The sequence below is a fragment of the Cadophora gregata genome, assembly GCF_030347475.1.
Source record: "Cadophora gregata isolate MNR1 chromosome Unknown scaffold_15, whole genome shotgun sequence".
NCBI classification, from domain to species: Eukaryota; Fungi; Ascomycota; class Leotiomycetes; order Helotiales; family Ploettnerulaceae; genus Cadophora; species Cadophora gregata.
In genome coordinates this window covers 1,327,132-1,354,421 of record NW_026695938.1, presented here as the reverse complement: position 1 = coordinate 1,354,421, position 27,290 = coordinate 1,327,132, and the positions used below count along the sequence as shown (strand labels likewise).

At 49.1% G+C, this 27,290-nt stretch overlaps 11 protein-coding genes across 12 annotated transcripts; 6 read left to right on the top strand and 5 right to left on the bottom strand.

Annotated features, from left to right (window-relative positions):
• Positions 1 to 151: 151 nt before the first annotated feature.
• ONS95_005056 (uncharacterized protein) lies at positions 152 to 1,071 on the top strand (the record flags this gene model as incomplete). The annotated part of the gene is made up of 2 exons (XM_058498448.1): positions 152 to 247; positions 400 to 1,071. 2 exons carry the CDS (start codon positions 152 to 154, stop codon positions 1,069 to 1,071), a joined length of 768 nt encoding a protein of 255 aa, XP_058351962.1.
• A 144-nt stretch (positions 1,072 to 1,215) lies between these two features.
• On the bottom strand, positions 1,216 to 2,049 carry ONS95_005055 (uncharacterized protein; the record flags this gene model as incomplete). Its single annotated transcript, XM_058498447.1, has 1 exon — positions 1,216 to 2,049. One exon carries the CDS (start codon positions 2,047 to 2,049, stop codon positions 1,216 to 1,218), a length of 834 nt encoding a protein of 277 aa, XP_058351961.1.
• A 317-nt stretch (positions 2,050 to 2,366) lies between these two features.
• On the top strand, positions 2,367 to 4,039 carry TIM44 (protein translocase subunit; the record flags this gene model as incomplete). Its single annotated transcript, XM_058498446.1, has 2 exons — positions 2,367 to 3,313; positions 3,364 to 4,039. 2 exons carry the CDS (start codon positions 2,367 to 2,369, stop codon positions 4,037 to 4,039), a joined length of 1,623 nt encoding a protein of 540 aa, XP_058351960.1.
• A 1,691-nt stretch (positions 4,040 to 5,730) lies between these two features.
• ONS95_005053 (uncharacterized protein) lies at positions 5,731 to 7,699 on the top strand (the record flags this gene model as incomplete). The annotated part of the gene is made up of 4 exons (XM_058498445.1): positions 5,731 to 6,078; positions 6,162 to 6,395; positions 6,445 to 7,299; positions 7,433 to 7,699. 4 exons carry the CDS (start codon positions 5,731 to 5,733, stop codon positions 7,697 to 7,699), a joined length of 1,704 nt encoding a protein of 567 aa, XP_058351959.1.
• A 139-nt stretch (positions 7,700 to 7,838) lies between these two features.
• On the bottom strand, positions 7,839 to 9,869 carry ONS95_005052 (uncharacterized protein; the record flags this gene model as incomplete). The annotated part of the gene is made up of 2 exons (XM_058498444.1): positions 9,221 to 9,869; positions 7,839 to 9,130 (listed from the first exon to the last, which is right to left on the bottom strand). Exons 1-2 carry the CDS (start codon positions 9,696 to 9,698, stop codon positions 7,839 to 7,841), a joined length of 1,770 nt encoding a protein of 589 aa, XP_058351958.1. The 5' UTR covers positions 9,699 to 9,869.
• Positions 9,870 to 10,020: 151 nt separating this feature from the next.
• ONS95_005051 (uncharacterized protein) lies at positions 10,021 to 12,020 on the top strand. Its single transcript, XM_058498443.1, has one exon. The coding sequence runs from the start codon at positions 10,422 to 10,424 to the stop codon at positions 11,841 to 11,843; it is 1,422 nt and encodes a 473-aa protein (XP_058351957.1). The 5' UTR covers positions 10,021 to 10,421; the 3' UTR covers positions 11,844 to 12,020.
• Positions 12,021 to 12,299: 279 nt separating this feature from the next.
• Positions 12,300 to 13,949, bottom strand: ONS95_005050 (uncharacterized protein). Of its 2 annotated transcripts, XM_058498442.1 has the most exons (4): positions 13,726 to 13,949; positions 13,411 to 13,452; positions 12,680 to 13,361; positions 12,450 to 12,629 (listed from the first exon to the last, which is right to left on the bottom strand). In XM_058498442.1, exons 3-4 carry the CDS (start codon positions 13,357 to 13,359, stop codon positions 12,491 to 12,493), a joined length of 819 nt encoding a protein of 272 aa, XP_058351956.1. In that variant the 5' UTR covers positions 13,360 to 13,361; positions 13,411 to 13,452; positions 13,726 to 13,949; the 3' UTR covers positions 12,450 to 12,490. The 2 variants fall into 2 exon arrangements, with proteins under 2 accessions (XP_058351955.1, XP_058351956.1); XM_058498441.1 differs by having other exon boundaries at positions 12,300 to 12,629; positions 13,411 to 13,949.
• Positions 13,950 to 13,990: 41 nt separating this feature from the next.
• Positions 13,991 to 19,141, top strand: ONS95_005049 (uncharacterized protein). The gene is made up of 4 exons (XM_058498440.1): positions 13,991 to 14,489; positions 14,552 to 14,801; positions 14,854 to 17,814; positions 17,859 to 19,141. The coding sequence occupies exons 1-4, from the start codon at positions 14,412 to 14,414 to the stop codon at positions 18,488 to 18,490; spliced, it is 3,921 nt and encodes a 1,306-aa protein (XP_058351954.1). The 5' UTR covers positions 13,991 to 14,411; the 3' UTR covers positions 18,491 to 19,141.
• ONS95_005048 (uncharacterized protein) lies at positions 18,977 to 21,865 on the bottom strand (the record flags this gene model as incomplete). Its single annotated transcript, XM_058498439.1, has 5 exons — positions 18,977 to 19,591; positions 19,679 to 19,974; positions 20,073 to 20,573; positions 20,626 to 21,406; positions 21,464 to 21,865. The coding sequence occupies 5 exons, from the start codon at positions 21,863 to 21,865 to the stop codon at positions 18,977 to 18,979; spliced, it is 2,595 nt and encodes an 864-aa protein (XP_058351953.1).
• PRP31 (U4/U6-U5 snRNP complex subunit prp31) lies at positions 21,154 to 24,542 on the bottom strand. Its single transcript, XM_058498438.1, has 2 exons — positions 21,464 to 24,542; positions 21,154 to 21,406 (listed from the first exon to the last, which is right to left on the bottom strand). Exon 1 carries the CDS (start codon positions 24,512 to 24,514, stop codon positions 22,463 to 22,465), a length of 2,052 nt encoding a protein of 683 aa, XP_058351952.1. The 5' UTR covers positions 24,515 to 24,542; the 3' UTR covers positions 21,154 to 21,406; positions 21,464 to 22,462.
• CLF1 (NineTeen Complex (NTC) component) lies at positions 24,535 to 27,189 on the top strand. Its single transcript, XM_058498437.1, has 2 exons — positions 24,535 to 26,457; positions 26,518 to 27,189. The coding sequence occupies exons 1-2, from the start codon at positions 24,673 to 24,675 to the stop codon at positions 26,779 to 26,781; spliced, it is 2,049 nt and encodes a 682-aa protein (XP_058351951.1). The 5' UTR covers positions 24,535 to 24,672; the 3' UTR covers positions 26,782 to 27,189.
• Positions 27,190 to 27,290: the final 101 nt, after the last annotated feature.

Genomic DNA, 27,290 nt, shown 5'->3' with positions numbered 1-27,290 from the left:
TACTTGCGCGCTCACTGACGAGGTTCACCTTGGCGATAGCATGGACTTCCACCTCGTTTTACGTGTGGCATTCTATCTTCGCGCTTTCAGACGCCGATTGCAGAGCAACTTGGAAGAGAAAACTTTCCAATAGTCTTCCAATCAAAGCACAATGGCTCCAAGTAAGAACTCGAGGAAATCTAATCATCGCTCCACGCTCTCGCTACAGAAGACAGAGATAAAGATCAATGTCTACGACTTACTTCCAGTAAGTTACCCCTCCTTGGACATTGCGTCAAAACAATATTCCCATGTTCAAATCAGCTTCAGCTTCATCATTTAGTCATTTAATGGGAAGCAAGCTTTGAGTTCCATCATCACTGGGACCGAGTCTCATGAGGATCGTGCTAACTTAACCAGCCTGGGAAATTAGCTTCCATATTATGGACAATCGGCTCTTCACTCCTCCACTCCGGCGTCGTTATAAACAACAGAGAATATGCGTATGGAGGACACGATAGAAGAGGACTGACTGGCGTCTATTACACCCCGCCTCGAGCTGTGCCGCCTGGAGGGACATTCCAATGTGAGATCCTCCACGGCTTCACAGTCCAGCCACAAAATGAAATAGACGCAATCATAAAAGAAGCTTCCGACGTCTTTCAGGGCACATCCTACAACCTCCTCACTCGAAATTGCAACCATTTCACGGCCTACCTCTGCGAGAAACTTACTGGGCGAGCTGGGCCAAGCTGGTTGAATAGAGCTGCTAGTATTGGCGTTGCGCTGCCTTGTGTGGTTCCGAAGGAGTGGATTGCTCCTCCAGATTTCGAAACTGCGGATGGAGAGCTAATGGATGACGAGGAACGACATGAAAGTCATGAGAGGTCGGGGATGCTGAGGGACATGGATACGAGTCTGCAGAGACGGAGCGTGGATTTCACAGAGGATGACGAATGGGATAGTGAGGAAGAGAGAAGACAGGGTGGGAGTGGGAAGGGGAAAGGCAAGGTCAGAGATACGTCCGGAAGGGTTGTACCTCCTGCCGAGAGAGCTCCAACCAAGAAGACTAGGGCGGCAAACTTGTCATAATCTGGCATTTGGTGCACAGGCAAGTAATTCGTTTCCCCGGCGTTCAGGACGGATGATACCAGCCAGATTCTATTTTATGTTACAAGTTTTCTACAACATCCCATGCATATAGTGTACACTTATCGATCCAACCCAAAGGTCCATCTAACCCAGACGTCTTGGTTTCTTACTCCTCGTTCCACCAAACTTCAGTCTTGTAGCGTCCGATACCTTCACCACCTTCCCTCTCAGATATCTGCCCTCCGTACCCAACAATGCCTTCGTAACAGCCTCACGTCCAGCTCCAAACCCTCTGAGGAAGACTTCTATCTCCTTAATCCAAGAGTTCAGTCCAGATTCTTGCATCCGGCTCATGACGTACGACGCCAATTGGAACGCAGAATCGTAATGCTTCCTCCCCGACTTCCTGAACCCTAAATTCCCAGCTGACAAAGACAGAGCCACGGTCCTGTTATCCCCCTTCTCAGGATATCTCTTCCCTGTCGAAGGATGGTACCAATTCGGCGGCCTCACAAGAGTGATGTGCACATTATGTCTGGTAGCGTAGATATGCAACTGCCACGCAGTGTCGACATGCTCCCCTTCTCTCGCCATCAAGTTTCCACTTCCATCAGAGGAGAAGTTCGAGTCGGCAAACCTCATCGTCCGCCTCGCTGTGTCGTTTGCTCGCTGGCCTTTGTTCTCATCGATCAGCTTGCTGAACATGTCGGCAAGACCAGTTAGGTCGGAAGTAGCTGCTTTTGGGTGGATAGAGGGCGAGGCAGCGCGTGGGGCTACGGCAGGTTTTCTAATGGCGCCGAAGGATGGGAAGGCTCTTTGGGCTGGAGCTGGTTTGGGAGGATCTCCTTCTGCCTTTCTGGAGGTGGTTGTCGAGAGTTGACGGAGACATTGTGAGTTGATCCGAGGTGCCGGTGATGCTTCGAGAAATACATGTAGAGGCGATTGGGCCAGCAGGCGCCTCGAGGCTATTCGACTCATGGCTGCGTGTTGTGCAGTGAAGCTCTGAATATCACGATGCACTGTTGACGAGGTTCTTGAAGAAAGTTGATGCCAAGGCGGATAATTCCGCGACCCTGGAGAGACGAGAATCTGTCGGCGAAAATGTTTAGAACGCCGCTGTCGCTTGCTCTCATCTGATTTCTTTGCATGCGACCAAATCAAACTTCTGTCTTGCCTCAGCCACTCTTCGTCCTCTCCTTCTTGACAGTTTGATTCGACTTGAAATCTAATCTTGAAACATCCTGCGATTGTTTTTCTTGTCAGTCAATTCTTTGAAGCAAGCACACTTGGTCGACATGAACAGTCTTCGACACACAGCGACAAGGACGCCTTCCAATGTCCAGTTCCTTTTAGTAGCAAGGCCTGCTGCCCATGCGGCAGTATACAGACGACTACTGCAGCAGTCCCAGAATTCGAGTTTAAGCTCCTTGTCATCTAATTCGAGATCCGCAACGCCCTTACAACCATCGCCTCTACGGTCAAGATTCCTGCCAGACGAGTTAGCAGGGCCGGGGCTTGTATCCTCTAGAAGTTTCCACCAGAGCTCAAGGTTAAGAAAGGAGGAGAAGCGAGCAGAGGAGGCCTCGAAAGGAGAATCTACTGAAGGAGATTCTGCAAAGAAGGCTTCGCCTGAGGAGGCGGAATCTGCTTCTGGTGAGAAGGACAAGAAGGAGGGAGAAGGTGAAGGCGAGGAGGGCAAGAAGGAGGAGAAGGAGAAGGAAGCTCCTCCACCACCTCCACCGCACGGAGACAAATCGCCATGGCAAGTCTTTACCGAGACGCTGCAGACAGAGTTCAAGGCGTCGAAAGAGTGGAATGAATCTACGAAGGCTTTGGCTGCTGGAGCTCAACAATTTACTGAGAATGAGTCTGTAAGACGAGCTCGCGAGGCATACGAATCTACTACTGGGGCTGTTTCATCAACTACTGCCAAGGTGTTGAAGGGTACTGCTGGAGCTGTTGGAAAGGGAGCTGCATGGACTTGGGAGACACCTGTTGTTAAGGGCGTGCGAACTACCGTCAACGCCACCGCGAGTGTGATTGAGAAGGGAACCCGACCAATTCGAGAGACTGAGGCATACAAGAATGTCAAGAATGTCATCGATGATGGAAGCAGTTCCAGATATGGTGGATGGGTGGAGAAAGAAGAGCGGAGAAAGAAGAGAGAATTGCGGGAGGCACAAGAGGCTGCAAAGCTCGGTATGCACGGCAAACGGGTTGAAGTCGCCCAAGAGGACCCAGAGTGAGTATATATTGAAATTCCTTTATGTCTACCATTACTGACCAGAACAGCGCCGGCACAAACGTCACTCTGCACAAAGACGCCGCATGGAAAGAATCATGGCGAGATTTCCGCGACTCGAACCGAGTCCTACAGGGCCTCTTCTCCATGAAATCTGTGTACAATGAATCCGAAAACCCCCTCATCTCCACCGCACGCAGCATATCCGACCGAGTAGCTGGCTTCTTCGCCGAAAACGAGACAGCTATGGTCATCAAAAAATTCAGAGAAATGGACCCAGGCTTCCAAATGGAGCCTTTCCTGCGCGAAATGCGCGAGTATATCCTCCCTGAAGTCCTGGACGCTTACGTAAAGGGCGATACCGAGACATTGCGACTCTGGCTCTCAGCGGCTCAGTTCCAGGTCTATGACGCTCTGTCCAAGCAATACACCACCGCAGGCCTGAAGTCCGACGGACGAATTCTCGATATCCGGAACGTGGAGATCTTATCAGCGAGAATCCTTGAGCCAGGAGATATCCCCGTGTTCATCGTGACGTGCAGAACGCAGGAGGTGCATGTGTACAGAAACGCGAAGACGAATGATCTCGCTGCGGGCATGGAGGATAAGGTTCAGCTTGTTACTTACGCCATTGGTGTCACGCGGGTTCCGGAGGATGTCAATAACCCTGAGACGAGAGGGTGGCGCTTGATCGAGTTGCAGAAGAGTGGCAGGGATTATATATAATCCTTGGACTTGGACTCGTTTCTGTTTCGTTCTGGTTCCTGGATTTCATGCATATCACCACTTCTCCTTTCCCACATGAGGTTAGGTGACTCTTGGGTAGTGGCTGTCGTATCAAGGGTACTTTCCGTTCCGCATGCATAGCGATGAAGAGGAGAAAAGAAAAGCTGTCTTGGTGCTGGGAAGCGTGATGGAAAGTTATCGATCGCTTGCTCGGCTAGGCTTGTATGTGTAGTGTATGTTGTGGTTGTGTTTTCTATACGGCGCATGGAGTTCGAACGGTTGCACCACGGAGCCTTTATGGGGCTCTAGAGATGGATTGGTCTGATCTGACCGATTGTTTTGGTCGTTGGTCTGATTGTATAATAAAAATTTCCCCTTCACGCCACTCTGCGATGAAAATGAGACGAGAGAGATATGAGAGGGGAGGAGAGAGACATAGCCAGGACTTGAAAGGATGAGTGGAGGAGAGGATAGGCAGGATGGGATGGGTGGGGAGGAAGCTTCTTCTTCTGTCTGGGTAACTAGAAGGAACAAGGTGAAGCTTGTAATATTAAGTGTATAAATCAACGGCCTCCCGGCTGGTGTTCAAAATTCTCTTTGTTTTTTGCGAGTCTTGTCTTCATGTCGCTGCTTCTGTGGTGTCTATACTTCCCCTGTCCTTTTATTCCTTTTCTTAGTGGTGTTGATTTCACTGAATGCTCGTCTTCCATTGACATTGTTGATTTAGCTAGGCGGAACTTCTTGAGTGATCTTTGATTTATGTGTTACGAGCACGGTGAAGCTTATGTCCTAAAGCCGTGGAAAGTTACTCCGTGTGTTTCTAGTCTTCTCCCTCTTTCTATATCTCGTGTCGGAGCCGTTCAGTTTTGCGTATAGGTCAGGTGGCTGTTTCGGCTGCTTTGGATATTATGCTATTTACTAGAACAGAGCTGTTGTCTCTGAATCTACGGCGGAGACGATATCTTCGATGTATTACTGCTTTCATCTGCGGAAATCAACAAGCAATGCCCATGTGAGGTGTCTGGCTCCGAACGCAGATGAGGTGGGGTAACTGCTAAGAAACAGTCCGAGTCATAGTTATTATGCTAGAGGCAAACTCGTGACTTGGGTAGCTTTAGTCTCATCTACTCACAAATGTCGTAACTTGCCGCTTGCCACACAGGAGAAAGTATAATCTTGGGATTGGAGACCACTAGCCTCCGGCAAAGCTGCTGGAGGACCCACGATTATCTGGTAAGCTGGCCTCACAAGTTGTGACCAGCTCCTTGCCTCGCTTGCCAATGTTTTCAACGTTGAAATAAACTCTCGCGAATCGCCAGGAGTCCGGTTAACGGTTGGTAGCTCCAGGATCTTGAATATCGGACTGGAAGGGAATGGGTCTGTGTGGTCTGCAAACTTTCTGCTTGCCGTTTCAATTCTCAGCGGGGAAAGTATAACCTGAGCTCTGCGGTGCCGTGGATGCGCTTTGGGCGTGTATTTGAACAAGTCATGCTCATCATGATATTTTATGAGATGCTTGAAACTTGGGATCTTTCTTAATGGCGAGAAATCTTAATTCAGTCCCGATAGATTACCTTCAATCCACTTCCTTTCTTTGAGCAGATTTGCCACCTATTGATTAATATACGACACCAAAAACAAAGCAGTTTCCAATCTTGAGCCCACGACTTGGGAATGATGGTTCTAAAAGCATGATGGGTGGATCTGGATCTGAAGGCCTTTCGTCGACGTTGTCCTCGACTTCAAGGGTATCAATTGAAGCGAAGCGTCCGACTACTTCCACAGCTTCAACGTCGCAGCCTCAGACTTCGAGAATAACACCAGCTCAATTAACTGGCAGCGTGTTTCTCATTTCTTCTAAAGGAAAGACATTGAATCTTCCCATTCCGGCGAAGTCTCCCCACGATCCGCTGAATTGGACCGCCCGAAAGAGACTGGTCTCGTTCCTTGTCCTGCTGGTCTTTGCAACGGTGCCACTGTTGACGATACTGGGGCCCAGTGTCATGTTCGAGGCGCTTGCAAAGGACCTTGGACCAGATGTAAGTATCAGGCCCTCTTTAACAAATTGCTATGTGAAGTTGGGGATGATGAAGTCTCCGAAGTTTTGCTAACGCTCTTACAGGCGACAGTTCCATTTGATATCACACTATTGCTTTCGGCCCCTTCGCTGTTCCAAGGCATGTCAGCTTTCCTCTGGATTCCGCTATCGCTGGCTGTGGGGAGGAGACCTTCACTGCTTCTTGCAGCCTTCGTACTGGTCGTTGCGACGATCTGGGCTGCTGTATCGACCACATTCTGGTCGCTTTTGGCGGCGCTTAGTCTCGTGGGGACGGTCCAAGGTGCCATGATGAGTCTCGTAAGTTCAAATACTCAAAGTTACTATGAACTGTGTGTAATAGATCTAGGTGCCAGTCATTGTCATCGACCTCACTTTCATCCACCAACGACCCCAAGCAATCGCCATGATCTGGTCGGTCGTAGGAACCGTAGGTCCTGCACTCTTATCACTGTACCATGCTGTCAACCCAAGATCACAATGGCGGCAATTTTACTATATAAGCATTATACTCAGCACCGTTTCCTTCATGCTCGTCTATTTCCTCTTCACTGAGACCTATTTTACTCGTCCGACCGTCGCCTTCGATGGACACATTATAGTACAGAACTCCACAGAAGACATAAAGATCTATAGTACATGGGAGTCTGTCCCCGGTGCTGTTGGGGCGCGCGACCTTCCCGACTTGCCTGGTCAAGGAGTATGGAGATGGTCAACAAAGGAGCTAAAGCTCTGGGGCAAGACGCCTGGTGGATGGAAGGCCATGTTTGCATGCTATCCTCAGATTCTTCTCTGTCTGCTCAACCCACTCTTGTTCTGGGTGACATTACTACAAGCTGCTATATTCGGAAGCATGGTATCCCTCGCGCAGACATATGCACACATCCTCCGCTCAGAACCCTACAATTTCCCTCCCCACGTCATCAACCTCGTCAATATAGCACGCGCGATCGGATCAGCGCTTGCGTGGCCTGCTGCTGGGTTGATGGTTGCGCATATTATGAAGAAGTTGGCGATGAGTAATAGAGGTGTGAGGGATGCGGAGCATTATCTCTCTGCGTTTGTGCTACCAATTTTTACGGGTGCTGCCAGCGTGATTCTTTATGGTTTGACCGCACAGCACCAGTGGCATTGGATTTGGATATATGTGGCGACTGTGTTGAATGCTTTTAGTTTTGCGGCGATGGCAACGGCAAGTACGCTGGTAGGTGGTTGTTTACTTTTCCGATCCGTTTTCGCTTGTTGGATGGAAACACTTTGCGGAGCTACGATGGCCTGCTCATCTTCCCATTACCCTCGGTGATCAGAGAATATACTGCTGACAGTTCAACTTCCAGTGGATCACAGAGGCTTTCCCACGCTGGGCAGCGCCAGCGATGGTAGCGGTCAGTGGCGTCAGCTATATCGCCAGTTTTGGTATAAGTTGCAGTATTATGCCCTGGGTGGAATCCCAAGGTTTTTCCAATGCCAATATGGAGTTGGCATGTATCATTCTGGGTGTCGGCCTGATTGCTGTTCCGATTGCTTTCTGGGGGAAGAAACTGAGGCAGTACATTGATGGAAAGTGGGCGCTTAATGAGATGGGGGCATTGAGGCCACAGTAAAGATTGATAGATTGGTACCGACAATACCTTGGTGGGTTCAGCGAGGTCCTTTGGGTTGTTTTGAAGGTTGTCGCTAAACTACACATTTCCATCAAAATAAGCATCGAAGTACATTTGTATTTCCTTCATCTACATGATTTCATCTTGCTTGTCGCAATTTTACGCTGCTCCAGAATAGCCAGCCCACAACCCCGAGGTTAAATATTGATGGCAATAAATACAAATATGACAGCGGATTGCTTGGGCCAAGCCTAGTTTTAGAGTACGACGTTGGCGCGCCTGCTATCAAGGTCGTGTCTGAGCTGCAGTCAAGATATTCAATACCCATAGTGACAGCAGTGACTGCACCTAAAGCATCCTCTAAACTGTTCGACGAACCTGGAAACACACCTTTCCGAGTTTCGACGGGATCGCCCCCATGAAGCGAACGGGATGACGCGGCAAGATACATCAGAGTGTCGAAATACCCATCGTCGAAAGAGTTCTCCACGAGCAGAGGCCACGAAGCTCCAGCTGCTGTAGCAAGCATCCCAGGGTACTTAAACTGTTCTATTTCAATGTCCTCGTCCGAAATCTCATCCACCATCTTGCAAGTGTCATTCGAAGTTGCTGAGACTTGGTACCCGTAACCTGATCGGTGTACAGGCTGTGATTTATCTTGGGTATTGGTGCTTACTGGAGCTCTCAAATCATCAACACGTGAGTAATTCAACGACCGAAGACCCATAGCACTGGGGACATCAATGGTACAGGTTGCAGAGAACTCGCGGCCGTCCAAAGGGCTTAGATCCAGGGCATCCTTGAGCTGTTGTGCATAGCTACCGTCTTTGACAACCAGTCCGTTCCTTTCGAAGCCGAATATCTCATCAACTGCACCAATCAAAATGGTAGCGGTGCCAATGTCATGCTTCGCTGTGCATACACCCATGACAGTGGCTGCGTTGGTTGATGGCTGTACCCGCAGTGCATTACTGGTCACTGTGCAGTCGCCGTTGCTGACTGTGAGTGTCCGATTCGCATCTGATACTGTAACGGTTCCGCCTTGTTTACAGCTAACAGGATTTTTAGTCAAAACGGGCAGGCATCTCGACGCCCATCTGAACTCTGGCGTCCTCTGCGCGCCGAAGACATAATCCACCAGATCCGAGTCCCATGGCATACCAATGGCGCTCTGGGTGATAAGAGTATCCTCAAGAACATACGCAGCGTTGCTGGGAAGAATTTGTGCGATTCCTGTAGTCAGAAGGTCGATTGCAGGTCGAGGGCTACAATATGAACGAAGGTTGGTGGTGTTCTGGTCGAGACCAATTAATGTGCCATCTGGTAAGGTCCAGGAAAATAGCTGTCCTGCTGTTGATCGTCTGGCAAATTCATTCGTGCAGAAACCACCTGTGCTGGTGCATATGTGACCAGGAGTTCCAATGTCATTTGCTGTACAGAGTTAGTTCATGCCGTGAGCGAAATGTCTCCCAGATATTTGCCGAACTGAAGAGACTCAGTCGAGAGGGTCAACACACTTACTGGCTGTTGCTCGGGGTGTCAGCGCAACAACAACAACAGTGGTAGCCAGTCCGACGATCAAGAACGCAAGGAATACCGGCCAGGCTGTTATTTGCTCTCTCCACTCAGCGAGGCCAGTTAGAGCACGCATCTGCGATCGCCCTTTCTTGTCATTGCTTGATGTCGTCGGCTGAGAATGGGAGATGCGATTAAACCACGCTTTGCGGATGCTGCCTATCGTCAATGCAGTAACAATAGTAGCTAAGATAGTCGTTCCTGTGGTATATAGTAGGCGTGTTCTTTCGGTCCATTCAGACCAGTAAGGAAGAATGATGTCTACATTTATGACTGTAAGGACAAGGGCGATGACGGCAATTTGAAGAACGGCCGCTGTCGCTAATCCCCAGAAGTCAGAAATAGAATAGGTGACATCAAAAACCTGTCCTAGTCTTTCCGAAGTTACAGCATGGTAATCGACTTGAGAATCGTCTTTTGCCATATTTGCCGAAGTCAATCACATGGAGTTCCGTGGCATTTGAGAAGGTTGCCAGGCATGGGGCCAGAAATTTCGAGATTCAACAAGTTGCTTGTACATCACAGCAGGCGAGGGGCTGTCAAAGACTAAATTGAGTGGACGAAAGTCGAGGCTCATCGATGCTTCGGCCCCTCCGGGGTGGCTTTCTGAACCTCGATGTCTTATTCGCTTAGAAATCAATAAACCCTAAAGACGCCACAAGTTTCTCCAAAGCCTTTCCGAGCAGGAATGCGGCTAGTACAAGACCCTCTCGAGACCCTGAAAGCCCACACTTGCATCCTGGTGCATCGTGTGGCGTCCTATGACATTCCACTCCACATATCAGGTGCCTGCCTCATACTCACTCGCAAGGCTGTGTGCCACGACGTGGCTGTAGCTTGAGGCTGTCATTTCATTCTGTGATAGTAGAATGTTTTCTATTGGACGCCATTTAGAGACATCTCCAGCATTAGTTGCCGATTTAAGCTCCAGTTCGCGACGCCAAGCAAAGCTGAAGACTGACGCCCTCGAACGACGAATCCAGACCCGACCTCCAGACCATCCCAAGTCTCAGGGCACGGGTAGTTGAGGAGCCTCACTGTCTCAAGCCTTTGCCTTAAAGCTTATGCCAACGCAAGAAATCTCAGTTCACCCAAATTTCGTCACTCTGCTCTTGCTTTTCGGTTTAGCGAAGAAAACAAAGTAACCATGACTTCTTTTCACACCTCACGAAAATTTGCGCAAACAGCAAAAATTATCTATAGTTTTCTATACATCTTCTCAATCCTCGAATTTACCGTCGGTCAACTCACAGGTGCCTGTCAACGTCCCGTTCTCGGACAGTCATCCAACAGAATTCCAACCACTGGACAGGTCAATGTCAGCGTAATATTCATCGACTTCCCCGATTCGCCCACGAATGGGTCAGCAGAAGCTCTACTTGAGACTTTGCCATTTTCTCAAGTCACGAACTTCCTGAATGAAAGCTCGTTTGGACAACTAAACCTCAATATTACTGCATATGCCGACAAATTCTATCATATGCCTGGTGCAAGCACGTCCTACCGCTATGCTTTTCCATTGACCACGGAGGCCCATCTGGCATATGCTTCCGATGCTGTAGCTGCCGTGGGTACGAATATATCGTTTGACGACACACAGATTCTTTTCATAGTGCCTCCACCTGCCTCATCGATACCTTTTTCCACCACGGCTTTCGTTCCATTAGTTACGAAGAGTGGAAAAACGATTCCTAGATTCGTTACATTTGGCGCTGATGCCTTCACGAAGTCCACGAGATTTGATGCCATGACCGCAGCGCTGATTGGCTATGATCTTGGACTTCGGCCAGCATGCCCTCCTGCGGCAGGACAAGGGGCAGGCGACCCGAATCTGGGAGGATTTTCTCCGTTTTGTATTGCAACTCCTCTGGTACCAGATTTCCTGGCTCGGCAGAAGTGGACGCTTGGGTGGTTAGATGGCGAGACGCAAGTCACTTGCGTTGATCGTAACGGCAACAGCTCAGATACAGCGGTGAATAGCACTGTGACGATCGGTGCTGTGGAGGTCGTCGAAGACACGACAAAATCTCAAACCAAACTCGCGGTAATGGCTTTACCAGGCGGGTTGAGCTTGTATGCTGAAGCTCGGACATTGAAAGGACTGGATACAGGCTCCTGTCTTTCCGGTGCTGGGGCTGGTGGTGTTCTTCTCTATTACGGCCTGGCTACCAGCGATGCAACTATGACTGATACCATCTATGTCATCAATCCTCAGCAGGGTAGCGACACAGCAACAACCGGACCTGAGACTTGCGCCAATGGACTTCCTGGTTTCCTGGCACCTCTTGGGCTGGCTATCAACCAGGTCAACAATTTTACTATTCCCAATACGGGAGTTCGTGTCACTGTGCTTTCGCAGAATCAAGAAGAGGGTACTTTTGATGTTCGGTTCGAATCCCATGTACAGGATACTGCTAGTCCTACGACGACAACAGCGAGTTCGAGTACGAGCTCTGCGACATCAACTTCTACCGCTAAGTCGGAGGCGACGAGACTCCCGGGGGCTGGGAAAGTGTTGACTATTGTGGTGATTCCAGGGATCATTCATGTTGCAAATTCGCTATGGTAAATATGGTGTAATTGATTCAACCTGGTGATTTTTCATTGATTCGGTCTTCTATCATAATAAGCGCTATTATCCTCCATTGAGTGGAATACTTAATATGAACTCGATATTTGTCATATATTTCAAGTCAGCATGAAAGCTTCGACTCAAAGTCAACAAATAAATCTCGGTAAAGTATCCAAGAAAGTAACACGTGATACACTGTATTTATTCTGCCTGAGGAGGCTTACTACCAACAGACCTTCTCAATATATATCCTGGTTTTCCTACCAAATTCATATGATTGACGTTTCACTAGGCTCTATCTGGACGTCGTTAAGTGGTGTATCAATACGCACCTTAATTTAAGCGAGTTGTATCCCATTTGGATCCAACAGCCACATCTGAAGCGAATGATCTCATCATCCAAACCCTCAACTCAAGAAAAAAGCGCGGAGAAAATAGAAACCATGCGCATCCAGCTATTGGACCTTGTATTTCTCCCACTTCGAATAAGTTTCAGACAGTTGAGGATGAGGGAGAGTAGAACGAAGGTAAGCGAGCTAGCACAACTTGGCTTCGGGAAGTGTGAGATTGAGTGGAAGTTACAATTCATTTGTATGTAAGGGGTCTATCGAAGTGCGGGGATGTAAAGAACAGAGCTTCCAGCATCACTTCTTCAACATAGCTCCCTTCTCGGCTGGCATCACTGCTCCAGCTTCAGGAGTGTTTTTACTCTTGAAGTCGTCTGTCATCTTTTCGAACGTGACCCATTCCACTCCTTCGTGCTTATTAATGTGATCGATGATCCTATGCGACTTCTTTAGCATTGTAAAAATGTCTCCGTGAGGTTGACATACCTTTGGTGCATCTTGAGCACGTGTGGCCGTCCCGATACATCAGGATGGATCGTCATAGGAAAACAGAATTCGTCATAGTTCTCATAGAAGTAATCAAAGTGATCCATCCAGAGTTGCTCTACCACTTTAGTATCTACCCATCCATGCGAATTTGGCGAGTTCTTGATGAACATCATTGGAGGTAGATCATCGATGTACCACGAAGCGGGAATCTCGACCAGGCCCGTGGGTTTGCCCTTTACCAGCGGCTTCATCCATTCCTCAGCCTTCTTTGAATAGTCAATTTTCGTCCACGTGTCTCCGATTCGTAGCCAATACATCTGAGCATCATCATGGGACATGCTGTGATCGTATTCGATGCCATAGCTCAGGAGTAGCTCGGCGCCTTCTTTACTTGTTTCCCACCATGGTGCAACACTTCCCCTTGGCGGCTTTCCACAGAATTCAGAGAGCATACGATATGTCTTATCGAGGACATCTCTCTGTTGCTCGAGGGTCATATCGGCGGGATTTTCATGGGAGTATCCGTGAAGCCCAATCTCATGACCACCGTCCCGAATCAGAGCGCATTCTTCGGGGAAAGTATCTAGTGAATGACCTGGAATAAACCAGGTCGCTTTGAGTCCGTTCTTGTCGAATAGCTTCAGGAGACGGCGCACTCCAATGGTGCCTGCCCACATCCCTTGTGACCGTGTCAGTGGCATACTTGCAATCACCGAATTGAAAAGTACCTCGACTAATGTCACTGCTAGAATCTTCCCCTCCATATGAACCTAGCCATCCGGCCACAGCGTCAATATCAACCCCGTAGCCTACCAGAACTTTCTTAACCATTGTAGCTGCAAAACAGAGATAAGAGAAAGGAATTGTGAGGACTACGGGCTGAAATGCGAAATGTACACAGTGCTACTCGAGTAGAAGGAGGAGATTGCTGGCATCCGCTTGGATGAGGGTTAAGAGGAAAGATCAACTTCGTCAAGGAGGGGTAGAGCTATATTGACTAGTACATGACGGCCACTGCCGTGACTCTAGCGAGCATGGCATACCTAGGTGAGCAGCTCATCAGTAGTGGGGAGCTATCAAGGTCCAACAGTGGGGGACCAATTGTCTTAAAGATGAGGAAGAAAGGATATGCTCGAGGTGGTACAAGTACTTTAGAAGGACAGGAGCAGGAGTAGGAGAACCAACAAAGCGAGTTGAGGGCGATAACAGCTGTTGATGTCAGCGTCTGGAGATAAGACACCCCGATTCTTGGCACCAAACATCACATCACATGCTGGTGCACCCAATCCTGCCCCTGCCCTGCCCTGCCCTGCCCCTGCCCTGCCACGGCTGGCTGCCCAGGCCAGTCCAGCCCGAGCCAGTCCTCCTCCGCGAATAATAGGTGGAGATATCAACAGGAACGAGACGACGTACGAGTACGATTCAGGCCTCCAGCTTTAATTCTCAAGCTCCTCACGAACGAACGAACGAACGAACTACCAGCTCTCCAGCTGCGTCCCTCCATCTCCCTTCAGCATTATCAAAGCCGAAAGAAGAAGAACAAAGAGAACAAACAGCCCCCGAGCTGCACCTATCATTCGATACTATCCAGTATCCTGCATCAGGCCAGCTCCCTTCCCACCACTTGCGCGCATCAGATACACGGCTTGCGATATCAAGATCCCGGCTTCACCACCTTGCAGGACAGCACGCCCTGCAACTGTTCATGCGACGCGCGAATGTCGAATGAATGCAACCCTTAAACCCTTTCCTGAGTGCCTTCTTCAAGAGTGCTGTGCCCTCTCAGTGTACACCTGTCCACCACCATGTACGCTTCACGGAATCACCACGATGGCATTCTATCGTACAAGTAGCTGACCAGATCTCCAGATTCTGCTAGTACCAACAACTGAAGTCCTCCTCACCTCCCGCGATCGCGAGTCTGGAGTCCTATACGCAGACCTAGCCGGATCTGAGGAATTCCTTGGTAGCCATGTCTTGCGAATACCAGCCAACCATGCGACAGCGGGAGGGAAGGATGCGCCGAATATGCGAGAGAGTCGGGGCAAGGCGAAACAGTATACAACGATCAATGGCAGAACAGTGGTAGTGAAGGACGCCTATGTGTACAGCAATAAGGGTGTGTTTCTTGACCTTGCAAGCGGGCAATGGAAGCTGATATGGCCTTGTAGGATTTAAAACCCTCAACCAGGCACAACTCTTGACAGATACACTTTGGTACCCGGACTCATTGGAACCAAGGCAATGGCTCATATACTACATTTCGAGGCCCTTGCTAGGCATATACGAGGAGGTCAAAATTACACCTGCGATTATACCGAAGCAAGCTCCAACTAGCAGACCAACTCTGCCAATGCGGTCGCCCTCTCAAGCCGAATCTCCAACATCGCCAAGCAGTCTTCCCAAGAAGAAGGATATCAGATCTTTCAATGACTTACTGAATAATTTCCCCATGATTGCGAGACAGATGCAACCTGGGCTCGAACGGCTTTTCAAGGAATTCAACACCGTCTTCGATAAGCCTTTACCTCCCCCGCCATCTGCTTCGAATATACCAGATCCAGTGCCAGATGGGCCAATAGCTACGGCAATGAAGAAGGCGAGGTCCAATAGCACAAATTCCGCGCCAAGCTTCCGATCGAATGGACATGCGGACAGAAGGGCGATAAAGGACTTTTATGCTGAAGATGATGAGGATATTATGCGAGGGGCTTTGGAAACCGCAGTCACAGCTGCCATTGATCTGTTCCAAATGGTCGACAAGCAACAACTATCCCTGCTCGGAGCTACAACGGATCTCACGGGACCAGTCGTGGAGCGTCTGATCGAGAGATACGTAACCGAGCAAGTCCATGATACCGTGTTGTACCCCCGATTGTGTGCTATGAAGCGGCCAGAGGATCTTGAATTGGAGTCCAAAATCAGGCAAATGGAATTCGTAGACATTTCGCAAGTCGGCATACTGATTCAAGGCGGTCAAAGAGGGAAGCACGAACTGACGCTGAGACTGGGACGAGCTGTGGAGGAATTCCGGAAGCTTGGAGTCGCTGGGAGCCCTCAGCAAATGATGGATGTTCTTTTATTGACTCTGAAGACTGTTACTCAACTTGCCGATGTTCCAAATGTCGCTTTGAACGGTTCGGGTCCATCCTCCGAGAAGGTCAGCCCAGTCCTGACTATCAATGCGGATACCCTGGTATCGTTACTTCTGGTTGTGGTTATCAGAGCCCAGGTTCGGTATCTGCAAGCTCGTTTACTGTACATGCGACACTTCATCTTTATTGATGATGTTGAAAGTGGCGAGATGGGATATGCTCTCAGTACTTTTGAGGCCGTCCTTTCTTACCTTGCAAGAGACTCTGGCGGTCTCCGTAAAGCCAGCCGAAGGAATCACAAGCTGTGGCAGGCAACGAAGAAGGGGGATATCAAGGATATGATGACAATCATGGAGCCGGAAAAAGGCTTTTCTGACGATGAAAGCTCTAATGAGGCAATCATTGATGATACTATTGACGAAGATGCTCCTTGGACCTCTTCAGCTACTCACTCTAGGCGAAACTCTTCGCGGTCGGGCGAATCAGGGAGATTCTCTCAAGCGTCGACGTTGAACCACGTGTTTCCATTCCAGATCAAGCACGAAGACGAGGAAGAAGCTCGTCTCCCACCTCTCCGGAGACCCAAACAGGTTACAATGGATATGCGCAGCATGTCAAGTAGCTCCGAGATGTCATTTCGATCCCGAGCAACAACTATCGATTCTACAAGTAGTGGCATAGAAGGCGATACATCGATTGAAAGACTCACGCAGACGGAGGACTCGTTCGGAGAATCTGTCCCGATGATGGCTATCCAGAACGAAAGACCTGAGTCTCTCAAATACTTATTGTCATTGCGCAATTACTTTCCACTCGATATGATTCTGGACGATACAAATAATGAGGGCACCACTCTCCTCAGTGCAGCTGTTCAGCTTGGGCATACAGAGTTGATTGACATCATTCTCGGTTTCGTGTGTCAGGCTGAATCTGAAACGATTGTGGTGGAGTACCTTGCAAAGCAGGATATTAGGGGTCGGAGTGTTGCGCACTATTTATTCAATGCTCCAACATTGATTCCTCGTGTTGGACGACTCTTACCTTGGCGGCAGAAGGATAGAAATGGTCAGACTCCACTTTTCGCCCTCTGCCGTTCATATGACCACGCGAACTACAGGGCCATGGTAGAAGCTGGTCTGGGTGCTGCCACAGCTTCTCAAGGAGATGGACAGCAGCTGCATTTGGATGATCACGTTGACGCAAAAGGCAATACCCTCCTGCACATCGTCAATGATCCCCAAGTTGCTTTGCGAATCCTTCTGCACTGCGATTCAGACGTGAATGCCACCAACGACAAGAAGTTCACGTCGCTGATGGTTGCAAGCAAGTATGGGAGGTTAGACATGGTTCGAGTTCTGTTTGGAGACCCTCGAGTCGACCTTTTTGCTAAGGAGCTTCGTGGACTTACCGCTGTTGAGCTCGCGAAAGACGACGATGTCCGGAATCGCATCGATGATTTGATTCTCTTCTCTGGCCAGCCTGCTGCCGATGGAAGAATCACGGCCGTCGTCCGCTCTTTCTTCGTCGAAGATGCTACAATTCGTCTTGTCGTCAAGTCCGGTGCACCCTCTGTCAACCAAAGCTTCACAGTAACGACTTGTCGTCGCTCACTTGCTGACTTTGAGCATCTTGCAAAGCTACTTGCACTAGAGAATCCGGCGTCATGGCTACCTTCAATATCTGGAATGCGTTCGCCTTTCCAGCTTCCATCAAAACCATCAAGAGCTGTTCTTAGGGATATCCAGATTCGCCTTGATGGATTCTTGAAGATCCTGCTCGCCCACTCAACATTCTCAACACATGAGATGCTGTGGGAATTCTTTCTTGTTCCCGATATCCAAGCAGACATGATGGAGCAGCGCAGCAAGTTGAAAGCCGAGACAAGAATAGAGACAGTCAGAGAAGAATATGAGCCCGTGGAAGATGGACGAGATGTCGAGAGGTTTGTTGATCATGCCAGAGATATGGTTCGTAGTGTCAATTACTCCACTAAGAGCGTTGCACGACGAGCCAATATGGTGCGAGCTACCACCACTGGTAAGGCTCCCTATCCCCATGCAGTGCCATGCTAATATTATCAGATCTCCACAATGCATGGCATCTAGCCTCACGAGCAATTTCTACACTCGAAGGTCTACCCACGACTCACACATCAGCTTTGGCAGCTTATGTGCAATGTCTCGCACCTCCATCGACATCGCCTTATTCAGCATTTCACTCAACGATACTTTCTATACACAGCACAATCATCGCGATGTTATTATCACTCTCGCGTCCTACATCTCTCATATCCTCCATCAATTCTTCCCGCAAAGCCATAGAGCGCAATTACAACTCCTTATCACGGTCAACTCGATGGCCTCTTGGCCTACTGGATGAGACTCGTCAACGACTGAATGAGGAGAAAGAAGACAAGATGAGAAGAACAAAGGAGGAAGCAGATGAGCTCGGCAGAGAGCTCAGATACACACAGCAAGTTGTCGCAGGCGAGCTCGCAGGATGGCAAGATCTGCACGAGAAGATGGGTCGGAAAGCCATTCGCGACCTTGCAAAAGGAATGTTAATCAAAGAGCGAACAACACTGGAATGCATGAAGCGTGCAATGAGGAAGCTGAAAATCACCCCGGTTGTGATTTCCGCAACTCCTTCAATCATGAGTGCGGAGGTTGAGGTCAATGGGAGTAGTAATGCGGGTCCTTCCGGGTCACTGTGAATAGTAATTAACCTGAGGGGCTTGGTTGAGGTTGACGCTGTAATTGGATAGACATGTGAATGGCGTTTGGGACCTTCCTGCCTGGGTCACTGGATGGATATGATATGAGAGCGGCATTTTGATTCTTGAAGCGTGAAGCGTGCAATTCAATATTGTTTTGGTGGTGGCTCGCATCATCTTCATTGTGCTATGCCCCCGTGAAATATGGTAGAGCTCGAAGAAAACAGTCGCAAAGAGATGAATTTCATTGTCAAACTTGTACATCAAGCGTATATGTTTCACAGCCTGTCTTTGCGCCAGGGGGCTGAGCTCGCTTACATTGTTTACACCAGCGTGTGAGCACTTTAAGTGCCAGCAGATCAACAGCTTGAAGCTGTGCATTGCTTTTTTTATTTTTTTCTTTGGCTTCTTCTTCGTGTGATGATGCTGACTCCATACCTCGTATTTCCTCTCAGGAGCTTTTCCATCTCTCTCAATGATGGTACCTCAGACAATTACTAGTTTGACAGGCTCAAGTCTGTCAAAGAGCTTGTCAAGCTCCTTGGAGGCAATGATATCATCAAACTGATACAATGCATCGACAACCTCGAGTTGTTTCCCAGCGTCCCTTACCATAGTACCTGCGGTGACGTTCTTTGCATCATCTTCAATTTCCGTATCGTCTTCCGAATCTCCCGCCCGATTGGGATCTGGCCTGAGCTTGTTCTGCCTATTGCTGATAATCCTCTCTATATCCTTCCACATACTTTCCTTCAGGTCATGTGTCATCCAGTATCGCATCTTCAACGCAGGTGTATGCTTGAACACTATAGTCCCGATACGTCGGAATGTCTCTTCTGCACCATCGACATCTTGTAGTAGGAGACAAGAGAGGTCTCGGCTTGCGCTGCTGTCAAACCACTGCTGAAAAGCGACGAACAGGCACCAACAGTCAAGAATTGGCTCTTCGAGCTCGCTGTCAAGACTCAGGACACAAGCTTCCCCAAAGAACTCGTCCCAGGAAGGCCCAATCTCTCGCCAAGTTTCATAGTCGGTTTCATCGTCATCGTCCTCAAGTACTTTGACGTCAAAGTCTGGCGTTTCTGGATCTGGGAATAAGATCTGCAGACGTCTGAGAATCCCTTCAACCTCCAAAGCCCCGCTGTCAAGAGAGCCATATGGATCGTTGTTCTTAAGCGTGGTACTTACATTCAGGATTGTGGCAATTGGATGTTTTGTGGCGATATTGGATCGGTTTGCGAGCTTTACACCAGTACCAGATGATAACCATGACCATGAGGGGGCGATAAACTCTAATTCAGGCTCCTTGAATCGTGTGGTATTCCAAAGGAGACTGTGTGGTAGCGTTGATCGCCAGAGTCCCGCAATGTATGTATCCCCTGGAAGGACATTGGCGAAATCTTTCGCAAGGCCGGAAAGTACCATGGGCATGTCCGAAGGTTTTGTCAGATCCTTCTCTGAGAGGTTTTCACACACGTCGTTCCCTGAATTACAGGTGATTTAGCAATCGCTCGACTAAGAATTTCGCGGTCAAAGCCATAAAAAGCTTGCAAGCTGAGAAGAAATGTTATCAGACACTCACAAGTGGCGTAAGTCTCCTCGTCACCTTCCATCAAACCCTGTTGCAGCCTTCCAATTTGATATTTGTGATCCATGTTGAACAAGCCATTCTCGAAGGGTGCGCCACCAGGAAGCATCTCGCTTGCAAATGAAGTTCCCTTGGTACCGCAGCATTCCCAAACCAACTCTCCTTCTGTGAAATGTAGAACGCGCCTCGCAAGCTGTCGTTCTCGATGTATCCACGCCCGAGATAGAGATGTAGCTTGCGACATCCAGTCGAACATGTACGTGACATCTGGTAGAACCATCCACGTCTTGGAGATTTGCGGAGAGCTGATCTGAAGAGGTGTGATGTCAGTCTCATCACGTTCGGTAAAACAGCCTGCACGAGAATCTGCGCCAATATCTGCTGATGCGTTGAGTTGTGCGTTTTGGTAGATTTGAGACATCATGCCAGCTTCATGGAGCCAGTCCTCTTGAGAGTCTTGGATGATACACAGACAATCTATCCATAGCCAATTGACTGGCGGTTTGTTAGTGTGGATATCGTGGTCAGGAGTAAACTCGCCACTCACTTCCGAACCAGCCAGCTATTTCGATGGCATCTTGGAATGTCTGTGGAAGATCGGCTACCTTCAATCCAGTTTCCTGTCTCTCTTTCAGGTTACTTTTGACTAGAATCGGGTTTTCCCTGGCGCCCCATTCCCCCCAACAGTGACTCAGGGTCATCCATTCGCGGTCCTCTGCAAAAAGTTCTGGTGTGATATCTGAACAGACTAGCCGCAAGAGTGACTTCTGTTGCGCATGTCGGATGTCGAGAAGTCGAGTGGGGATATAGTTACTGTCTCTCTTGTTGCACTCGTGATGCTTCCCATCCTTGTTGTTTTTACATTGAGAAAGCCATGAATTGGCGATTGTTTGAGAGTTCGGGGAGCCAGTGCTAGTGAAATCCCTTAGACTCAGTTCTGACAGCTGAGGGATTCCATTAAGATCGTTGCCAGGTACAGGGTCGTAGTGACGAGGAAGAGAATCAACTGACCACGCTTCCATTCGATAGAAATGTGAGAAGTTCCAGTTGTCAACTGGTTTTGACGGATCAGTCATGACGAAATACAAAATCTCTTTTTGGTCCATAATCACTGCTTGAGACCAGCACAGCTGTGTGCGAAAGTCCTCGTAGTTCTGGGCATGCAAAGAGCGGCCAAACTTGAAGCTGATGTTCTTGAGCAGTGTCTGGCATAGCCAGCACTTGTCGATTGTGGCCCATGCGAGCAAGGAGAAAATGTTGAAGTGATGCACGACTGCATTGGGAAGAGCGAATTCATTCTGTTTTTCTTTTGGCTGATTTTGGTAGTGCTTTTGAGGCTCGGTGTTATTTATCAAACATCAGCCAAGGGCAGACCGACGACTTACCTCTAAGCGAGCCTCCTTGTATCGACAATAGTAGTTGAAGACATCACAGCAGGCCTGGCACATATGGTGGTCCGTATCCAGTTTGAAAGAGTTCCAGTCATACTCAGGTAACTGTGTGGCATTATTCAATGATAGAGTAAATACTCCTTCGGCGTTGATCGAATATTGTACACCTGTGTGAGCTGGAGGCCGCACTTCGTATGGGGCACGCCGGACTTGAAGATTGCCTTCCCTGGGCAACCGATAAGATTCACTGCGATTATCATAGGTCATGATATCGTAATCCAAGGGTATTCCACGCCGCTCCATCATCTCGGCACCTTCTCTTTCCATCTTCACGGCTAACGTGATCTCTCTTCTCGACATTCGGGGTGGCCGTCGGCCAGGGAGTAGGGTACCCATCTTAGGTGCTTGTCGGCTCACTGATGTGGATGAGAGCCTTTTCTTTCCAGATTCTCACAGACCTGAATGGTAAGGATTTATTATATCATCGTACAATAAGATGCCAGTCCAGGCAACACTGAACTGAAGCTGTCGATCAACCAGCCTAAAAGCTTACACTCGCTAATGCACTTGAAAGGCGAAGCGGGGCATTTTTAAGACTAGTAATAATACTTGTTTGAGCTTTCAATCTCGCCGGGTTGTCCATCTAAAAACCGTTCACTCCTCTATGAAGTACTTCTGTTTGCTTGGTCAGGCGAGGCTCAGTATAGTGAATTACGGCGAGAACGTGGCCATTGCACCTTCACAAAGTTTGCCGAGAAACGTATGCATTTTCAGAACGCCATTTCAAAATCCATCGGTCCATGAGAGAATGGTTGATGTAATATTTCTCGGAAACACCCACGCTTGATCTTACAAAAATGGTGCTGATAGAGCTACCGTAGTACCAGGTGCGATTTCATAGCCTTACGCAAGTAATGCAAGGTAGCAATAAACGCCTCCATATGCCCTAGACGCCGACCCAAGCCCCAAATTACCTGCCTCTGCATGCTCTGCTTACTTCTTTGGAAGTGGTGGGGGAGCCATGTCTCCCTTTCCTTTGCCCGTATCAATTTTCTTGTTTGGAGGCAAAGCAGGTGGCCCCATACTGCCACCTCCACCGACCTGTGTGAAGGTTCCACCTTTGAACCATCGATCTTCCTCGGCCTTCCGCTTGCGGCTCATCTCAGCTTGCATTTTAGGATCAACAAGCTCCAAGCCTTGGACGGGTGTGAAAGCCAAACTTGATGCCGTTCCAGAACCTGCACCAACAGTGGTTCCAACACCAGAAGCACGTAGACCCTTTCCACGAAGATCAATGCCGGAACCAGCACCTTGACCAAAGCCTCGCAAAGAGGATGCAGAGCCCCCAATTGGTGTGGCGCCTCCCCAACCCTTGTTCTTTGCGCTGAGTTTTGCTCTCGTGCGCTGATCAACTTGTAAGTTACGGATCCGACCATCATTCGCCTGACCAATCATGCCCATTCCTTTTGTACCTTCACCAGTGCCGTAACCGACCTCTTTCTCTTCTTTGCCGAATACCATTCTGTTCTGTGCCTTTCGCAGATCTGTCATCGCAGTTGCTTCCTTAGCCTTGCGAGCTCTACGACCACCACGCTTACGGGCTGGCTTGTCATCTGGTGCTGGCAGTGCTCGCTGGCCTTTATTTGGTGGTGGTTCGGTAAGCTTCTCTAGACGTTCTAAACAGGCGGCTTTCAATTCTTCTCCAGTAGAGCCATCCCGACTGTTGTGGACGCGATCCACCCTTGCGGCAAGAACTACTTTCGCGGAGACGATTCGCATGGCTTGGCGCTTGAGATCGTTTGGAATGCCTTTAATTATAGGAGAGTGGTAGAGGAAGCCTTGTTGACGGACACCAACATTGGTTGCGAAGCCTGTACCGGATTGTTTCTTGGATCCTAGGGGTGGGAGATTGCAGGCTGGTGTTTTGGCCAGACCTGTTAGGCCACCTGCGAAGTTAAGAAGTTGTGCCGCTGTGAGGGAGCCAATAAGTGCTGTGAGATTAGGGGCGAAAAGATTCATACGGGATTGCACGTAGTCAGTTAAAGTCCTCTTGGCCTTATCCAGAGCGAGAGTCATATCGCAAGCTTGCATAACTCGGTCTAGCTCTACTGGTGACATTTCCCTGCCCTTGGTTGTGGTGGCCTCGACTGTAACAATCATAACGGAGGGTCCATCCAAGACTGATCGTAAAGTGACTCCCAGTCTGTTGTCTTTTGAGGTCTGAAGAGCTTTGATACTGTCTCCGTCCATCGGGCCATTTCCAACAATGGTCACTACTTTTGCATAGTCCAAGGGATTCGTAACCAAAGTCTCTAGCTCGGGAAATCGAATCGAATAATGATCGCGTATGAACTTGTGGACGATCATAATCTCTGTATCAATCGAGGTTGACAGAGTATTTGACAGCGTCAAGAGGTGGTATTCTGGATTGTCCTCGATCGAGCCAACGAAAGTGGTCTGTTTCTCCGGAGGTAACGATTGAAAGTGTGCGATTTTCTGTAAAATCGATTGCACGTCAGGGCTAATGCGCAAAGGTATAGATGTAAACCTCGTGTCTCTAAACAGATGGGGAGGGAAAATGAGAAATGTACTGACCTCAAGAACTGGCTCCAAAGTCTTCATCAAACGCGCAACACTCCGTACATCGTCAACGCCACCCAACTCCATCTTCTCCACCTTGGCTTTAGTTTCTTCTTCATCTTCCACATCGGGGCCTGTGTCGGCGACACCGCTCATCTCCTCGTCTTCGTCAACTTCTTCCTCATCGCCATCCAGCTCCATACTGCCGTTTGCGCCTGAGTATGGCGCATTGCCGTTAAGGCCGTCCTTGGCGTCTTCATTGTCTGGAAATAGTCCTTCGTTCTGTCCCTCGCCCTCTGATCCCGAGTCCTCGAAGTCCTGCAACAATTCATCTGCGAGAGTCGACATCTTCAATTTGGCGCGAAGTTGAGGCGTGAGCGTGCAAGTCGAGGTTGCAGCCTCGAGTAATTTATTTGGTAGCTGCACTAGCGTGCATTTTAGCTCAGCCTGATCCAAATTTGACATCGCAGCCTCCTCGGCCAGACCTGTAAACATCCAACCAACTATTCACCACAGCGCAGTCTTGGAACAGACTTAGACAGTCCTTACTACGAGCTGGGGAGACTTTCAGATCGTAACGGAACAAACCTCGATCTGTGCACATCTCAAAAACAACCGCCATCATGGAGTCTTCTCGTGGCCCTCCCCGGGTGAAAAACAAAGCCCCTTCCGCAATCCAGATATCCGCTGAACAGCTTCTCCGAGAAGCTGTAGATAGACAGGAGCCAAAAAATGATGCACCTACTCAGCGCTTTGCTGATCTTGAAGAGCTTCATGAGTTCCAGGGCAGGAAGCGGAAGGAGTTCGAGGACTATGTGCGGAGGAACAGGATCAACATGAACAATTGGATGCGATATGCGCAATGGGAGCTGGAACAAAAAGAATTCAAGCGTGCGAGATCGATCTTCGAGCGAGCTTTGGATGTGGATGCGACGTCTGTAACATTATGGATCAGGTACATTGAGGCGGAGATGAAGACGAGGAATATTCAGCATGCTCGAAATTTATTGGATCGCGCTGTTACTATCCTACCTCGTGTCGATAAGCTATGGTACAAGTATGCCTACATGGAGGAAATGCTAGGAAATATCCCTGGTACCAGACAAGTCTTCGAGCGGTGGATGTCCTGGGAACCAGATGAGGCTGCCTGGAGCAGTTACATCAAGCTAGAGAAGAGATATGGCGAGTTCCAGAGGGCACGAGAGATCTTCCAGAGGTTTACAATGGTGCATCCGGAGCCTAGGAATTGGATTAAGTGGGCTAGATTTGAGGAGGAATATGGCACGAGCGATCTGGTGAGAGAAGTCTTCGGGTCTGCTGTTGAGGCATTGGGCGATGACTTCATGGATGAGAGACTTTTCATCGCATATGCTCGATACGAAGCCAAATTAAAGGAGTACGAGCGGGCCAGAGCGATTTACAAGTATGCCTTAGATCGTCTTGCGCGATCCAAGTCTATCGCTCTTCACAAAGCATATACGACTTTTGAGAAGCAATTCGGTGATCGTGAAGGAGTTGAGGATGTCATTCTGTCCAAAAGAAGGGTCCAGTATGAGGAGCAAGTCAAGGAGAACCCCAAGAACTACGATGCATGGTTCGACTATGCAAGATTAGAGGAGACAGGAGGTGATGTGGATCGCATACGAGATGTCTACGAGAGAGCCATCGCCCAAATCCCTCCCACGCAAGAAAAGCGTCACTGGAGACGATACATCTACTTGTGGATCTTCTACGCCGTCTGGGAGGAGATGGAGTCCAAGGACACAGAAAGAGCTCGACAGATCTATCAAGAGTGCTTAAAATTGATACCCCACAAGAAGTTCACATTCGCCAAGATCTGGCTGATGAAAGCTCAGTTCGAGATCCGTCAGCAGAATCTTTCTGCCGCAAGAAAGACTCTCGGCCAAGCTATTGGAATGTGCCCCAAAGACAGGCTATTCAAAGGCTACGTCGAGCTGGAGCTGAAGCTTTTTGAGTTCACTCGCTGCCGAACCCTCTATGAGAAGCACATCGAGTGGAACCCAGCAAATTGCCAAGCCTGGATCAAATTCTCTGAGCTCGAACGTGGTCTCGATGATCTCGAGCGAACACGCGCCATCTTTGAACTCGCCATCGACCAACCAGTTCTCGACATGCCCGAGCTCCTCTGGAAGGCTTACATCGATTTCGAGGAGGAAGAGGGCGAATATGAGCGTACTCGGAAATTGTACGAGCGTCTGCTTGACAAGACGGACCATGTCAAGGTCTGGATCAGTTACGCTCACTTCGAGATCAATGTTCCGGATGACGAGGAAGAGGAGGCCGAGGACGAGGAAGAGAAGCCTGTTAGCGAGGCGGCAAAGGTGCGCGCCAGGAAGGTGTTTGAGCGTGCATTGAAGAGCATGAGAGACAAGGATCTCAAAGACGAGGTAAGCACAAACACTCCCGTCTTGTCATACTTACCAGATGACGGTACTAACGATTCACAGCGCGTTTCTCTCCTCAATGCCTGGCTCTCATTCGAGCGCACTCATGGCTCGGAAGAAGATATCGAGAAGGTGCAGAAACAGATGCCGCGCAAGACCAAGCGCCGCCGCAAGCTGGACGACGACAGCTACGAGGAGTACATCGACTATGTGTTCCCAGCCGACGATGTGCAGACGGCGAAGCTGTCGAATCTCTTGGCTATGTCGCAGGCTTGGAAGCAGGCTGGTGGAGGACTTACAGGAAATGGTGCGGGTGGTGGAGAGTAAGATTATGATTGTGAGCGCGATGAGCTCTTAGGGACCGGATAGGATGGGAGGATGTGTATTTGTGTAAATTGAGAATTTATGGCACTTGGTACTCTGTGCTTGGTGCCCTTCCTGTGTATGTCGACGTAACCTCTGCTTGATCATGATCGTCACTAGGAGTCCTCGGATTGCCTGCAAGCCAGCCTGAGCTGACGGCGGACATGCAAGTGAAAGCGATGTCATCCGACGCGACCACGACTCTCAACGCTCGTAGCACTCACTCACATCCTAGTAATTACGCTCTTGTACCTCGAGTATTATCTACTAGGTTGAAGACAACCGGTGGAGTTTGCATGAATCTCACAGCTTGTTTTCACAGCTAGTTCTTATTATCACTTTGCTTCAATTGAGTGTATGCATCAACAAAGCTCTTGTATTGGTAAAGTCCCAGGTCATCTACAATCATATATTCATCAGGTCACAAAGTCTGTCACACCTGAGCCACAAGTCTCAATTCATCTTAGTAAAGC